This window comes from Perna viridis, chromosome 1 (genome assembly GCF_037379345.1).
Source record: "Perna viridis isolate PV_CMFRI_1.1 ecotype Kerala chromosome 1, ASM3737934v1, whole genome shotgun sequence".
NCBI lineage: Eukaryota > Metazoa > Mollusca > Bivalvia > Mytilida > Mytilidae > Perna > Perna viridis.
The window spans coordinates 3,682,279-3,699,103 of record NC_142445.1 but is presented as its reverse complement, the minus strand read 5'-3'; the positions used below and the strand labels follow the sequence as shown (position 1 = coordinate 3,699,103).

At 32.3% G+C, this 16,825-nt stretch overlaps 1 protein-coding gene across 3 annotated transcripts; it reads left to right on the top strand.

The window, feature by feature from the left end:
• Window positions 1-281: 281 nt before the first annotated feature.
• On the top strand, window positions 282-15,224 carry LOC148626886 (GATA-binding factor 2-like). Of its 3 annotated transcripts, none has more exons than XM_088555719.1 (7): window positions 282-407; window positions 2,366-2,691; window positions 5,070-5,537; window positions 6,622-6,687; window positions 7,566-7,711; window positions 10,495-10,620; window positions 13,701-15,224. In XM_088555719.1, exons 2-7 carry the CDS (start codon window positions 2,478-2,480, stop codon window positions 14,091-14,093), a joined length of 1,413 nt encoding a protein of 470 aa, XP_088411845.1. In that variant the 5' UTR covers window positions 282-407; window positions 2,366-2,477; the 3' UTR covers window positions 14,094-15,224. The 3 variants fall into 3 exon arrangements, with proteins under 3 accessions (XP_088411845.1, XP_088411750.1, XP_088411928.1); XM_088555624.1 differs by lacking the exon at window positions 282-407 and adding an exon at window positions 1,882-2,039; XM_088555802.1 differs by lacking the exons at window positions 282-407; window positions 6,622-6,687 and adding an exon at window positions 1,883-2,039.
• The last annotated feature ends 1,601 nt before the right edge of the window (window positions 15,225-16,825 follow it).

Sequence of the window (16,825 nt, the reverse complement as noted above, 5' to 3'; positions counted from 1 at the left end):
AAAATTAAATAATGTCATTACGTAATGTTGTTTTGAAACTGTTTCTATTTGTAAAAAGTTCAATTTTGACATCTAAATATTGAAGACATGCTTTGGGGCAAATTAAGATGCTAACACTGAACAATCAAAATTATTAGATTATAATTATTTTTAAATCTGCCATTTCCGATTCTATTGAAACTGTGACAAAAAATGCTAAAACAATCGTTCCAAGGTGTTATAATTAGATAAGTCCTTATTATTGTATTGACAAAGGTGTAATTCCCAACACTTCACCAATCAGCGGACGGTATATCTATGGTAGATAAATACTCTGCGATCATCTTCACTTTATCATAAATAGATTATCATTTGTAAGATAAACACCCCTAAATATTCTCTGGATACACATCACATATTCTGTGAAGGTAGGCTTCTTATATCGTCAGAGTAAAACATTCAAGTACATGTTAATCTGGTGTAATGCTAGAAAACAATAAATTGTAAAATTTTAATTTTGCTTCTTTCATTAAGTAGAAAATATATAAAAATAGCAAATTCTCTTTGTACAAAATATCAAAAGGAGACGAATATTCCTGTTTAGATATCTCGAAATTAATATGCATTTTTATATTTTTTTTTTGTGTGTGTATTTTTGTGAACGATTTAATGTTAATGTACCCAAGAATTATGAAATTATGAATATAAGGTTAGATTTTTTTTCGCTTCCATGGATAAAGGTATTGGATATGGAATTTTTAAATGCTCTAATTTTGATTGGTATTCAACTTTAGCATAGCAGTTTTTCTCTTTTTAAAATCTTCATTCTATTTTTTCTCTAAAACAAAAATAAAAGAAAACAGGGACAATAATTAGAAATAATTATAAATATCCTATATAAACAATAGATATTGTTAAGGTATGTGTGATCATTTGATAAACGTTTATGAGAAGGTGAGATAATTAGATAAACAATACCATACAGGTGAGATAATTACAGGTGATCGTCAGGAAATTAGTTATTATCACCTTATAGTAATTAAAATCAGAGAGATAAGTGATAGTACTATTCAGAAACCTTCACTTGTCTTCCAAGTGTACGAGCAGTATCATACAGTAAGGTGGGTCGGATCAAACTACATTTTAAGGAAAATAACTTTTTTTTTTTTTTTAAATATATCTAACTACTCTTTATAAAATTATGACATCTTGTGACAATTAATAATGGGACTTTAATACGTATGATTTTGTAACCTCCTTAATAATCGAACGATACTTTATTTCAAACGGAAGCCGCTGTTGAAAAAAATTAAGAGTCTCAATCCTTTTATAGTCAAATAATATAGTCAGTCTGGCGACAGAGATTATTTTAACCATCAAATTTATGTTACACCTATACTTTTAATTCATTGCATTAAATAGAGATCTTGGCCTTTAATTCCATAAAAGTGTAAAGTTGTAACACTAGGAAAATGTGTATATAATTATCCTCCAGTCACTTAATCCCGCATCACTGGTCCAAATTCACAGAGGTAACACAAACATTCTTTATTAAAAAGCACCCAAGGATGGACTCGGTTAATATCCTCTATTTGCCATTCTTGAATTTATTACTATTTCCAAATAATTTTCGCCGCAAGAATAAAAAAAAAATCAAAATTTTGAAGAAGGCGGGGCTTAACACATTCATATGCGAGACAATCATAGCTTATCTTTAGAGAGGAGATTTTAATCTAGTTCCCGCCTACCATTGCTGTAGGCCGAATAATCGATTCCCTGCTGATATTTATTATCTGATTGACAAAAGAAAATGAAATATTGAAAATATGGAGGCGGGACCGTCCAATGCAGGGATAATGACTATAGAAATAAAGCGATCTAATTGGTTGATTCGGTTTTGTTGCTATACCCGACGTTGATACCCAGACTATACTAACTGTTCATGGTGTTGTTTTTACGATTCATATCGATGCTTGTCGTTGGGACCGATTCAAGTGCTCTTCTAACTACTTATCATATACAGTACTGAAACAGATGCCAAGGATTTCAATGAAAACAAAGTGCGTGTTTGATTTTTGAATTTAATTCGATTCTGCCGATTTAATTTTTATACTTATTAATCCTTAAAGAGCTTTAAGTATGTACACGTGCCGAATGTTTACATACAAATGAGTGACGATTTGGCTGAGGAAAAGTCCGATATCAGATAATCTTAGATAATCGGAAGATCTAAAATATTACATTTCTACGTTATCATTCAAAAACCGTTATTGTACTCTGTTCATTGAGTGATAATTTAGAATCTTAAATTATAACTTGGCTTTTTTATCTAAGGAAAAACGTTTGATTTACTTGAGATAATTCTTATCTTTTTTTATATTTTCAGAAAAAATTGTGGAAGTTGTTAGCGAGAAAGATTAAAGACAATTCCTGATTAAAATCTTAGGATATTTAGAATAGAACATTTGGAATAGTTAATATTGTAATAACAATTGACAATGGATGTAAGCTCAGAACAACAACATGCTAGCTGGTTGCGTCCTGAAGCTCCAAGAGTTGGTAGCTACGAGCCCACCCCGGGGATGCTTCCATCAGAAGACATTGGAGAAATGTTTTCTCCTCATTTTTTAGACCAGAGTTCTCACATGAACGCCGCGGCAGGTTATTACAACCAGGCCGCCAGAGCTATGGGCAGCTATAGATCATCTCATGGTATGTTGTTTCAGTTTTAACTTTTCTATTTTCATTTATTTTCCTTATATTTTTTCCCTTTTATCACATTTTGTGTAATGTTAAAAAAATACAAATCATTCTTATTACGTGCAATTACTCGTAAGATAAAATAAATAAAATCTTCAGATGCTTTTAAAAAGCCAAATAATATTAGCTGATAAAACCAACAATTTTTGCAAGATTCCTTTTATTTAAAGAAAAACTATAAACTGATAGTGATTTTTTAAGTATATTCATTTTTATATTTTCAAAAATATTTACATGGAAATAAATAAACACATTTTTGCTAGATAAACAGCAAAAGAAAAAAAAAAAGAAAAAAATAACCCAATACATACATAATCTGAAATCTATTGCTTACACTTTATCTAACACCGGCAATCTCATGTTATCAAATTTTACACAACTTGAGAGATTTTATCTTCACTGTAAGAATGTCCGCTCAACGGAAATTCTCTTGTTTATTTTCATATAAGATCTTAATGTTTAAACATATAGGAAACCACTATATCTAAATATAGCCACTATAGGAAATATGACGCTACAAAATAAGTATATAATTTATCCTATCCTGATTTTGAAAATATTTGAAAATGTTCTTAATCTACAGACAATTTGGTATAACGAAAGGGAAACGATCCTCAATTATTCTGCCTAATCCCCGTTACGGCGTCTAGCGGACTCAACTCTCACTCGTGTTTCAGTTTTAAAATTGCATGAAATTAGAATAATAGCCTATTATCATATGTACTGATGTAACATAAACAATGTATTTTGGTAGATTGTTTCATGTTCTAAATTATTTAGTTACTATCATACCAAATATGTGAATATGTCCGAGTTTCTGTAATATTAATTGATTCATTTCAAAAAAAATATTGAGTTAAATTTTAAACGAAAAGTAATTATAGTTTTACCTTGCATAAGAGCGGCGCCGCATATTCAAAATTAGAAGGGTCAATATCTTTCATTTAAATTGCTCATTCAATTTCATTTTATTTGAAATGTTATTTTTGTAAAATTATATGCGACTTTTTCTTTATCATTTAAAGTATTTATTTAATATGCTGTATTTATTTGCTGATGATAAAAGACAGAGTTCATAAAATGACACTTGTCATGTTTACCACTAAGCGATGAAACCATCCGTTTAGCACTCTTGCCTCATTCCAGATGTTTTTACTGCCAAATTTTCCACCGGATTACTCAAATGCTCTAGTACTTAATAGAATATAATTTCCTACATTGTGAAATGTCAGGATTCGTAATGTCTTAAGTGGCATCCCCGCTGTCTTGATTCCTCGCAGGACCCAGTCCCCTACTGATTTAAGCCGCTTATGTCAATGTAACGAAGCCCGACACCTCTGGCGACTGACCACCGCTGCACTAAGTTCTGCTTCTCTGCTATCAATTACTCAGTGATTAGCTTTAATTCTTAGACAAATTGTTTCAATTTATTTAATAAAATACCACTTCAAAATGCGGTATTTACTAGTACATTTTCTGCCTCAGAAAGTAAACCAGGCATATTACTGGGAAAGAAATGTGTTGAAATCTTAAACGTTAAAGCGATACCGTGGGATTTTGTCAACTTTTAACGAAAGCGCTAAATAAACTGCAAAGAGAAGAATTTTTCTAGCATTTTATAAATATTTGCAAATATTTAACATATTTTTATCAAAAATAAAAGTTCAGTCGCATTCTAGTTAAACATCAAGACATTTAATGAGAAAAATAGTTTCAAATTTTGCATAAAACAGATTAATTATTGGAGTTTGAATTTTGAAATCTAAATACAAAGTTAGATTTATTTTGTTTATTTTTTGAAATTATGTGATATTCTGATCATCGGACAAAATAAAAAGGGGGAGTTTCACAGGGTGTAACTTTATGAGATTTATATTTGCTTGCCCAGCAGATCTTCATTCCTACAAATTAACTGATTAAGTTGCAGCTGAGAAAAATTGCTACTGCTATACCAATTAATTTACAAATATTACAAAAAGTATGGGAAAAAGAGAGACTTTCTTATCACACGGATTTGACATTATATTTAGTATAAAATTCTCACGCTGCAAAAAAATTACAGGAATAATCTTGTTTTTATAGTTATGATTTCATCGAATCAAAGATATGATTTCACAGAACAGCAAAGGGTAGAGATCTTGAATAAATAATTCTGTAACTCTACGCCACAGATTACCAACATTGATTTTTTTACATGACTTTTGGCTGTAAACGTAAATATTCCATGTACAACATTATATCTGAAGATAACTCTTCTGACATTCTAAAACGAAATTTTCTCAAATACAAAGTATTTGAAATTGAAGATATTTTAAAATTGTAAATTTCAGTCTCCGGATCGAGCCAAGTTTGTCGTCCACATTTCCACACACCTGCTATTCATTCTTGGATAACCGACGCTAAGTCGATGGTACCACACGCACATTCTGGATGGCCCATGAGTCCATTTAGTAGCAAAAGTCTCAGTCATCCAAACCCTACAAATTCCTCATCACAGCTCGGATCATCATCATCAGTACCAACATCAAGTTCATTTAATTTTCCTCCCACTCCCCCGAAAGATGGAACACCAGAGAATGTGGCAGCATCAACAGAATACACACCAGAATCCAAACCAGTGAAGCAAACCGATGGACAGGACAATCAATCCCCTTCATACAGCACTGCCCACCCAATGCCGACATACCCATCTTATGTCACCCCAGGATCAGAATACACCGGCAGTTTGGGATTCCATCCCGGCAGCATGTTTAAATCTGCCATCCCTCGCCCTAGAACAAAAACAAGATCAAGTGCAGGCAAGTAGCTATTTTAAACATAATTCAAAATTCATGACAACTTTTATCCCCATCATCTTTTTTTTTTCAAAACGGTGGCTGCCCATAATTACTTAATGTAAAAAAATTAAGTATAACGCGCTTTTTAATTCCTCTTACTTCAGTTAATTTTGAACATACTTCCGTATTTTAAGAAAAAAAAATGGGTTGTAGTGTAAGTCACGGATACGGACACTTAGTGGATCCGATAAATCCGGAAACACAAGTTAGGGTCATCAGTAGCTGCACTTATACATTTAACAAACAAACAGGCGTGCTACTTATTAAGGTCGTTGGCTTGTTATAGAAATTCTTTTGGATTTTCAATTTTTTTTGTGTGTAGGAGACAATGGTGTTATAATATTTTATTGAAACTCTGTTTTATATAATTTGACTAGATACACATATATTTATATATGTTTTTATTAGCTTTAAACATGTGTGGCACTACATTTTGGCATGGTTTTAATTAGATAGCTATTGATGCTGCTGAGGGATGATATATAACAAGCACTATAACGTTTAAGTGATAGTTAATTAGTTTACACATGTTCAAGTTTTTGTCAATTGTAGCTTTTTAAGAGGTGTTGGATAATAATTTCACGTGCACAGCTTGTACAAAAATGATGAATTGATTCCAGAAATATCTAATTGTGATGTTTATATTTCCTTACACATTAATTTGTTTTTAAACAAGTTATATATTTTCTATACATTTTTGGATTAAAATTCTATAAGATCTTTCTATTCATTTAATTTAAGAATTGACTTATTTCAACACAGTGTAGAATAATTCCATATTCTGCAACCATCAATCTCCGAGACATTTTTACAAATCATGATATATTATTGATAACGCGATACAGAAGTGGAATCGATAGCAAGATATTTCCATTGATCGGGTTAAAACCGCTACCGATGCTTCGATCTCGTGTTTCACTGCAATAACAACGAGCACCGTGCACATTCATTATATTAATTTTTTCACCGTGTGCAGTGGTATTCAAAATTTAGTTGGGGAATACGGAATTTTCAATGAAAATTTATAGATATTAAAATCTTTTAGGGCGCTGCACTGCCGACGAGATGTATTCCATGCTTTTACCAGGGACTCATCGTCAAACAATCCCAGGTCAGAATTAACGCCCTTTAGTTTATTCTCGTATTTTAATTAATACAATGACCTGTGGTACATTTTAAGTACTTTAAAATCGCAGTATTGTTAGTATTGTTTTAAATACACGTGCGGCATGATGTCCGAGTGCAGGATTATCACCAACACTCTAGTTGTGAACGTCCGGAATTACCTACCAACAGAGGTCGCGACGAGGATTGAAAAATTACGAGAAGTCGACCGAGAAATTCAAAACATTTAAAGTAAAATATTTATAAATCCGCTCCTTTCACTACTATAACTATTTCAAACTGTGGCATTTCCTTGTGTAGGGCTGGCGACAATTATAGCATTTAACTTATTATATAAATCTAAATTACGCGCTAATTGGCGGATATAGTTCTAGCCCGGGGTGGACTTGAAAATTAGAAATTTCATATAGTACCGCGTAAGTGGAATTGTCGACAGTAGTCTTCGCCGTTATAACCTTATAGAAAATCGTGTTCCGACATAACGGTTGCCGTAAGACGAGCTACACTTCTACCTCGAGTGCTACAACGTCCGGAACTCTAAAAACTCGTATCAAATTCTAATCCTATATAACTTAAGAATAATATTTTTTACATTACAATTGTTATTATGTTCAATCGAAAGACACTTAATAGTACATTATATCATAACAATTAGATATTTTCCCATGGCCAGAGTCAGACAGGGGATTTGTTTTCCCCTACATGTATCTGATATAGGCGCCAACGGAAATCCTACAAATCGTGCAAGTCTTGAGAAATAGTTGTGCAGTATATTATTTCATATTCAATGCAATAAAAACAAAAGTATCTCATCGGAAATAGGAAACGCCACCAAAATAATATTTTTTTTTATTTTTATTTTAGAAGGACGTGAGTGTGTGAATTGTGGGGCGACATCAACACCATTGTGGAGGCGGGATGGTACTGGTCACTATCTCTGTAATGCATGTGGTCTTTATCATAAAATGAATGGACAGAACCGACCTCTGATCAAACCAAAAAGGAGACTGGTAAGCAGAAACCATCACATAATTTTTATAGTAGTTTTGTTCTAGTTCATGTGTGGTATAACGGGTAAATTAGTAAATAAAAACTAAATATTTTTGGTGTTATGAAACATGATGTTCATGAGGCTTTTAACAGCCCGTCAAGTTACCATCAGCAATATGTTTATTTTCTTAACACTAATATTTCTTCATCTTAAGAAAATGGCCATAGCGACTGCTGTTTTTAGAGTAATGAATCATTCTACGTTTACAATTCAAGCGTACAAGTTTTGACATTTCTCATCAAGAAAAACGAGTCAATTGCAGAACAAAAATGCTTTCTCGTAATAATGTAGGGAGAAGTATAGAAAGAATATAAATTTTCCAATGTTATAGTCTTAAAATAGAAAGAGTCATTTTGACTACATGTCACAAGTTTGAAATGACAAAAAGTCATTTCTTTGAAATATTTTGTTTTGTGGGTGGTCACTTTAGAATTTTGCTTGCAAGTTCGAATTAAGGTTTTTGGTATAAAATTGTTATTTTATGATACGAAATTGCTTTGCTTACAGAAAATCGACTTGTTATTAACGGTTAACTTATCATTCTATCTATTCGATTTATTTGAAATTAAACAAATTTTGTTTTATCGAAATCATCAAATTTTAATTGTTTTTAGAAATATTCGTTTAAACAAATAAAAAGGCTTAGAATTCCTTTGGTAAATAAATGCCACATATAAGTTTGTAATGCTGACACAAAGAAGCAAACGAAGGAAGGAAATCTTTTGTTTTAGAGGTATTATTACGGGATCAACCAAGCATCATTCCTCTACCTCACAAATATATACTTTGTAATAGATTGCACGATAAGAGGTGTAAGATCTATCTGATATCCACAAAGACAAAAGGAGACCCAATGATGGGTAAACGGACCGAAAATCATGAGCTGCGCGTTATCAGATAATATTTAGTTAGTGTTCTGATCTTATTCATCAGAACTACGATACGGGGTCGTGTGTGTCGCCCAAAATATGAGCTCAAGTGTCGCGTTGCTTAGATTTAACAATACTATTTGATGTATTTTGTTTGCTTCTAATTGTCATGACATATATTTATTTGAAATACAAATACTTAGATTTTATCTGAATCAGCTGTAGCCGGTGTTTAATAATACTTATAGAAACTATACATCAATTGAAATAGATCAATGCGATTGATTTGTTTGTTCTAACTTATTGATCTGATATGGGAACCGACTCTGATCGTGTAACTTGAGTGATTGAAGGCTAATAAATATGTGAGGTAGATGTCTTAATGCCAAAAGAAATGTATCAATTAAAACAATCATGGTCTTCGTCACGATAAAAGCCATCGATGATATTTTTCGATCCAAGATTAGCCCGCGCTGAAGTGCCTAATGTAAGATCTACAATTTTATCAAACCCGCGTGTGCGGGGATCTTATCGATAAAATCCAAAACCATATATCCTACTTATTCTTTAATCTGACAAAATTTCCAATACAAAAGTAAGAGAAAAGTTGTAAAGTCTAAAATTATCTTCCTTCCATAAACTTTTAAATCCGGTTATAAAATTGGGAAGATAAATGTATTTTTAAATCTTTTTACATATTTGTTTTTTTTTAACAAATATTTGTCAAGTTTATTTTTGGGTGAACTACTTCAAATTATGACTATCCTAAAATGAATAATTTCAATTTGGCTAATAAATTTTAGTTCTCATAATTTAAAAACTTGAATTACTGGACCGAAATTTTCTTTAAAGAATAGAAATAAGATACCATTGTACATCTCTTATAAGATGAAAAATTTATACATGAAATTTTCTTTAAATAACAATGGAGCTATTTAAAAAATGAAATATCCGTTTTCTGCAAAGAACATTTGATAAAATGTGTTTGTAATAAGTGGTGATATCGGGCACTTTGGGCGTGAAGGTCCTAGTTTTGCCTAAAACAATTTTGTTTGAAAATCTCTGTGGGAACTTACCAAGTAAGGGATACAATTTTCGTTCGTGCCTTTGTTATACTTAAACCAATATTTTCATTAATACAATCGAGCTTTGTATGGTGTACATTCGAATGCACCTTGCACGCTATGATATATATCATATTTCTCCTTACAATTTTGAGCAGAAAAGGCATATAAGTCTTATTTTCCAAATTTCATAACAGAGAATGTCATTTTCTATTTTTGCATATATTTAATTTCATTCGCTGTGTGCGGTTTTGACATTATTCATCATTTACAATGAATGTTTCTTAAGTAAAGAACACTCCATATTTACCAACAATTAAACTAAACAAGATGCGCCTTGGGAAAATCCGACTCGTTCGTCTGTAGATACGGCGCCATTACTGTACCAGGGTGGGACAAGTTGCTGGAGGAAGATTTTGTTTTTCCTTTTCTTTCCTTATCTATCTTTCGTTTGGCAGAAATGCATGGTCGATCATTAGTAAGAGATACATTTAAAATCAGTGCTGAAAGGCAAATATCTGCCATTTATTTGTTTACATTAGAATAAGTAAAATGTCTTATCCCGGAGCTTGTTTTATAAATATTCACAGAAGTAACTTACTAAAACAATAAACAACATTACAACAAAATGGCTTCAGACTTTTAATGGTTAGAGTTTCACTTCCATTTCGTTACATAACTGAGCCAAATATTTATAATGTTTGTTAATAGAATTGGTGGTCTTACGGCAACTTGTTTTGAAACATTTCCAGTTGTCTTTGATTTGTCAAGATTTTAGTTTCATAACCTTTAAATTTGTCTTTTTTCAGTCTGCTGCCAGGAGAGCGGGAACCAGTTGTGCCAACTGTGGAACATCCACGACCACATTGTGGAGACGAAATCAAAATGGCGACCCAGTCTGCAATGCCTGTGGGCTTTACTACAAACTTCATAATGTAAGTTTCAAATATTTTTCAAAAATATTTTAATTTGAATTTGACATTCCAACATGACAATAACCATGCATGTTTTAAGATTGCCTTTAGCAAAATTAAGACATTTGGCATGTTTTACATAAGAATAAAGTTGTAACATAAACACAAACAGAATGTTGACTGACCTAGGGACAGAATTTGACGATTCTATCAGTATTAGGTTTTTATTGTACTAGAGGACAAGACCGCTATCTGGTCATCAGACTTATCACAATCCAAAATCGCTAGCCAGTGTCCAGCCTTTTGTCGGCGAGTGTGACCGAACAAGTTTTCTATTGTAATTGTCCCATGAGTCATACTCTTTCAATTGTTCAAATCTTTTAATTACATAATTGTAGTTAAAATATTTTTTCAAGTTTAACTGGTAAAAAACCGGACACAAATTCTTCCTCTTTGTAACTTACAGGGATTTTATTGTTTTAATAGGGAGGCATACATTATTAAAAGTACAAATTATGTCGTGTATCTTTTTAATTTAAGGCGATAAATAATAAAAATATGACAGCAATTGTATAAAGGTACCTGATGGTACTTCCGTCAAAGTTTATGATTGTGGTATAAGTTAGAAACATCCCAACGTAAAACGTTTTAGCGTGTCTCAGCCATTAAAATTATAGATTTCCTAATGCATGTAGGAATAATTTTCTTGTCAAGTTGTTACAATGCTGGAGCCGATTTAACCAGTGCTATATATTAGTTTTAGTTAGGTGATTATGTCTGAAGAGAGAGTTTTAAAAATCGCAGTTAAATTAACCCATTGATCGAACAGAAATGAGACGTCCTCGAATCCATGGTCAACAATTAATATTTTTACAAAAGTTATTTTCGCTCGTCAGTTTTGTGACTCATTTAAGTGATATTTTACCATTGATTTGACCCTATGCATTGACGTTTTAGTATTTAAATTGTTTTCCATGAATTATTAGGATTAACTGGGCTGACATAATTTCTATTGATAATTGCATTGCAATGTTACAATTTGAAATTAGTTCCCAAAACGACATTTTTGATTGAAGGTTATTAATTTCTAGATTTTTATTTTTTTAAATGAAGAATTTACTTTTAAATTTCTATAATGAAACATGCATTGATTTTTAAAATAAAAAATCTATTAATTTGTAGAAGTACTTATTGCTGTAGTTTTTAAGATTTTCTTGAGTAACCCGCGTTTTTCTGTTCTTTTTACTTTTCGAATTTTAAAATTTATTATGATGATTAATTGAATAACGTTACGCACTTATTGTGTATTATTTATTCGAATTTGATACACAATGTAAGATCAAAGAGTAAAGTCTATAGTAGGGATATATACGGTTTCAGACTGTATGGAGACAACATCAAGACGTAGCATGGATGATTAAATTTCAACCAATTACTCTTCATTGCAACTCGCTTTCCGTTTAACCTTGGTGTATCTGTTTTTTAAACCTCCATCACTGAAGAGCTGTGGTTAAAAGCATGCTTGATTAAGTCCCGTTTGTGTTCATTTTGACATAATTATACCACAATACCCGGAGCGGGGTATTGACTTGCTCTTATTTCTCTCAATAGTACCCGTAATGTTTGGGTCACGCCTACTCAATAGATATGTCTTTTCACTGGGAAGAATCCTCGGTTTTCAACATATAATGAAATTACGCTATATGGCTATATTGTCATTTCATCGGCGACAGCTTGAAATTTTTTACATTTTTTTTTCAATTTTTCAATCGAAACGATTGAGAAATGGGATATTTCCTTCATAAGTTACATAAACTCATCAGGACTTCACAATTCATAATTGAATATCAATTCGATAATTTCATATTGTCACATTTAATAGCATAAAAATTGAAACCTGTAAATTTTCTTTGTCAGAATATGATGGTAAATACCCGATAATTACGAAACGTAGTCCGTTTTGGCTACTTTTGTCCTACTCTGATCAGATAAGACATCATGACCAAATCTCTTGCTGTGGTAATAGTGCATACCTCACAGATGTCGCTCTGTTCAAAAGGACCGCAGACGACACCTCTACAAATATAGACTTCGCACCACGCGCCGGACATTTTTAACAATATGGAAAAAATGAAATGAAAGATCCATTTTCCGTTTGTTTTATCCTTCAGAGTTAATGATTATTTGCTATTACGGTAATGAATTTGCAGCAATTATATCGGAATGACAGAAAAATTCAATTTCTGAATCGTTACAAGTAACGAAGTTCAATTCAAATCTCAGATGCAATCAGGATAATGGCCTATCTAGATTTATTTGCTCGAAAGCTGCCCCAAGACATGACTGTTAATACTTATATCCCTTGATAGTAAACCAGAAAAAGTGCCTCAGTCTCCCAAGACAAGTCAAACCTGAAAATGACCAACTATATATTGATATTTATCCAGGTACACTTTTGTTACTTGGCCCTCATTCTATTACGACGATTAATCCTCTATGGGAGCACCGCCGCGGCGGTTATCACGTCGATTTCTCCCTTGACCACACGTTTGAGTGACAAGGTAATTCAAAGGGAGAATACTTGGTATAATTAAACGTAAAAAGGCAGTGACAGGTTGAATTTGTGTCCATGTATACCAAGCACAATAGAAATGTAATCGGCTTTTGCTTGGATGAGTTTGCTGTTATGCCTTTCACCATTAGACCGTTAACAATTGATAGTTAGAATCAATTATAATCCCATGCTATTACTGACTCTACAAGGCGACATTCTAAATAGAAAGCCGTTTCACCGATTTAGCATTTACGTAAATGTTCCCAATGTAAATTACATTTATCATTAACAAGCGAAATTTATTGCATATTTATTTATTATGTATATTGTGCCAACCATAAGTAACAAGACTAATTAGAAATATGCAGCTAAGAGAGAATGAGCAATGAATTGTTGGATATCTATTGTCAGACAATAAACTTCTGGAATTATTTGTCTCGCTCCCCAATTACTCCGTCATAACTGAGTGCAGCGATAATTAGGGAGCATTCCTTATCCTGTCAGATTTTAATGAAATGCTACAATAAATTATTTCTTGTCTTTCCAGGTTAGTAGACCCCTTACAATGAAGAAAGATGGAATTCAAACAAGAAATAGAAAAATGTCAACAAAAAGCAAGAAAAACAAAAAGGGCATGATGATGTCAGACTTTTTGAAACCTTTAGAGAAATCATTTGGAGGATTCCCACCAATGCAAGGAATGCATGCACCTATGCCAACATACATGGGTGGAGCATACTCATTAGGAGGTTCTTCTATGGGATCAGGACACATGCAGGGAGCTACAGGACTCAGTCATGGTGGATTTTCCGGTGGTTTTAACAATTTCCCTTCATCCAGTTACGGTTCATCATTCTCTAGTATCCCTAACATTTCATCGTCTGGGTTTTCATCAGGACTCAATCTTTCAACGTCATCAATGGTTGGCGCCATGGCATAAACTATAGCATTTTATGTGTTGTTCATGTGGTTTGATGTCCGCATTGAAGTAGAGTGCGTCCATGGTGCTTCCGGTTTAGATGTTCCTTATTCTGAGTTATGGTGGCTTGTGTTGCCTTCTCAGAAAATGTGTCTATGTGATGGACGAGAAACGGCTGACACCACAAAAGTTACATTAAATGCCTATATTCAGCAATAAGGACACGCAAAAGTATACATAACACCTTTAAAAAACCACCAGACTGCATCATAGTCAGCGAAGGTGTTCGTTTGCGTGTATAAGCATCATTAGAACAAAACATTTCTCACGTTGAATGCCATTTTATTAATATTAAGTTTGTCACGGAGATGAACAATACCGGACCATCGTTATCTACGTATCAGTTTCCGAACAGCATTGAAAATTCTACGCAAAGGTTGATAATTTGTGAAAGACTTTGGTTACGACGCGTTACTGGGAGGAAAGTAACTCGGGTGGAATGACCTAGGGTGACTACAAGCCTAGCTCGCGTATCAACCTCAAGATTCAAGTTAGTATGGTTTACGGTATTCCCTGTGCTGTAGGCATTTAAACATCAAAAGAAACAGGATAGGTTGTTTCAGGTGTCTTATAGTACTTGTTAGTGGTCAAAATTAGCCGTCTGGAGCGCGAAATTGACTCTAACACAAAAAAAAACTTTATGTTTGTTTGCTCAAAGTTAACTTAACATTGATAATAATCATTTATCACATTGTTTAAAGTGTACATATTAATTTATTGAAATGACTCAAAAAAGAGAGCGAATTACATGTCAATATATTATTAGAGAAATATTTTAAATCTAGTCCCAGAACTTGTGGAAGATTGAGATCTGATTTAACTTGGTTCTCCATAAGTGCTATGTATTCATATGTTTATCTGTCACTTCCGGGTGAAGAGTCGCGGATCTACAGAAATCCATAAATAGAGATAGGTTTATTGTCTTGGGACAGCATTCCATTGTGTGTTTAAGAGTGCTCTTTAACTAGATGCAGTGTTATTAATAGAATTGTACAAATTTTCATCTTGTTATTTTGCCGTTCATGCTGTGTATAAAGATATATTGTAATGAGAATTTTCAATGAAAATTAATAAAAGTGTCTCAAAACAGAATTAGTATATCTTTTGTTATATTGTAAACGCCATTTTAAGGCTCTCATTTACGTATCTTATCTAAAATTGTTTTCAGCTAAAAATCACTGAAATTTGCGCTGTTTTAAAAGAACCACTTACCAAAACAAAACATGCTCACATATTAAGGCATATGGGAGATCGTAGCCTTTTCTCCCCTCATAAAATACAAAGTTCATTTAAACTTTGAATACTCAAAAAAGTAAATAAATCGATATTGAGATCAAATGTGCAAAGACCGTCAAATTCGAGGAATTGACATATCGTCCAGAGTCAAACACCAAGTCATAAAAAAACATTCATCAATATTAAAATATCTTTCGACAAAGTTAAATCCAGGCATAGAAACTGAAATTCTGATGTCAATAAAGAGAACTTCAAGGAGACAGAGATAAAAATGTTCACAAACCAAGAAATTAGAAAACGAACAACAACGTTAAAACGTCAACAATAAAAAAAAATAGCGATCCAATTGTCAGAAAACAAGACAAATTCAAGGGACGAATATTTAAAATGCTATTGAACATGGAAAAAGGAACGGATAAAACGCAACAAAAGAAACGGATATGATGAAACGCAACAAAAGCACCATCGTATAACTTCTAATATAGTAATACATGTTGTCAATACTTAATTATGAAATGAAAGTGTCGGTGAAAAAATCACAGGAAAATCACCAAAACACACAAACAAAATAAGGCAACTCAAGCATACTCCTACCAACAACATCAACAAAAAAATAAATGAGCAACAACAACATAAAAAGAATAATGAAAAAAGACATGTATAAAAGCATCGATTCTTGATTACATTTGTAAACAATAATATTGACTCTTTATCGCATCAAGTTTTATCATTTGATCAGATCTTTTCAAATATTTTTTTTTTAGAATTTCATAATAAATATAAATATAAAAAAACCCGATGAATAGTTGCCATCAAAATAGTTAATTATTTATTCCATTCAATGTTTTTGTACTTTTAAGAATAGAAAAAAAGATATATTTTTTTTGTAATTATGTTTTATGAATATTTAATTGCATTTACAATAAGCTCTCTAAATTGCAGTTTTTATCATTCACTAAAAGTTTAGAATTGAATTTAAACACCACCTACATATGCATCATAGTATAAAAAACAATAAACTGTTATTCGTAGCAGAATAGCAGATTCACTTATTTGAGTAGAACATGGCGCTTTTGGTTGCTAATGAAGAAAAATAATATTGTTCATTATTTATATATATACTGATACATTTCAACCACTATATGGTCGAAACTTCTCGTGTTTGAACGTTAGAGAAGATAGTGAAACTTCAAATTATTTATTCTTTTCCCCATCGACTAAGCGAGTTCGGTAGTGAAATAAAACTAATTGAGAATGGGAGATTGGACACTTCATGGACTGTCAAATAATAGGCATAATATAGTGGAAGAGAAATAGACCATGCTACATAAATCATTTACGTCAGCATCATTTCTATAAGTTGTAATAATTTAACCAATAAACCAATAAATAAAATACCAACAAATAACTTCAGTAAAAATCAGTTTTAGCCCGAAACTAGTCCATTCGTTTAATGA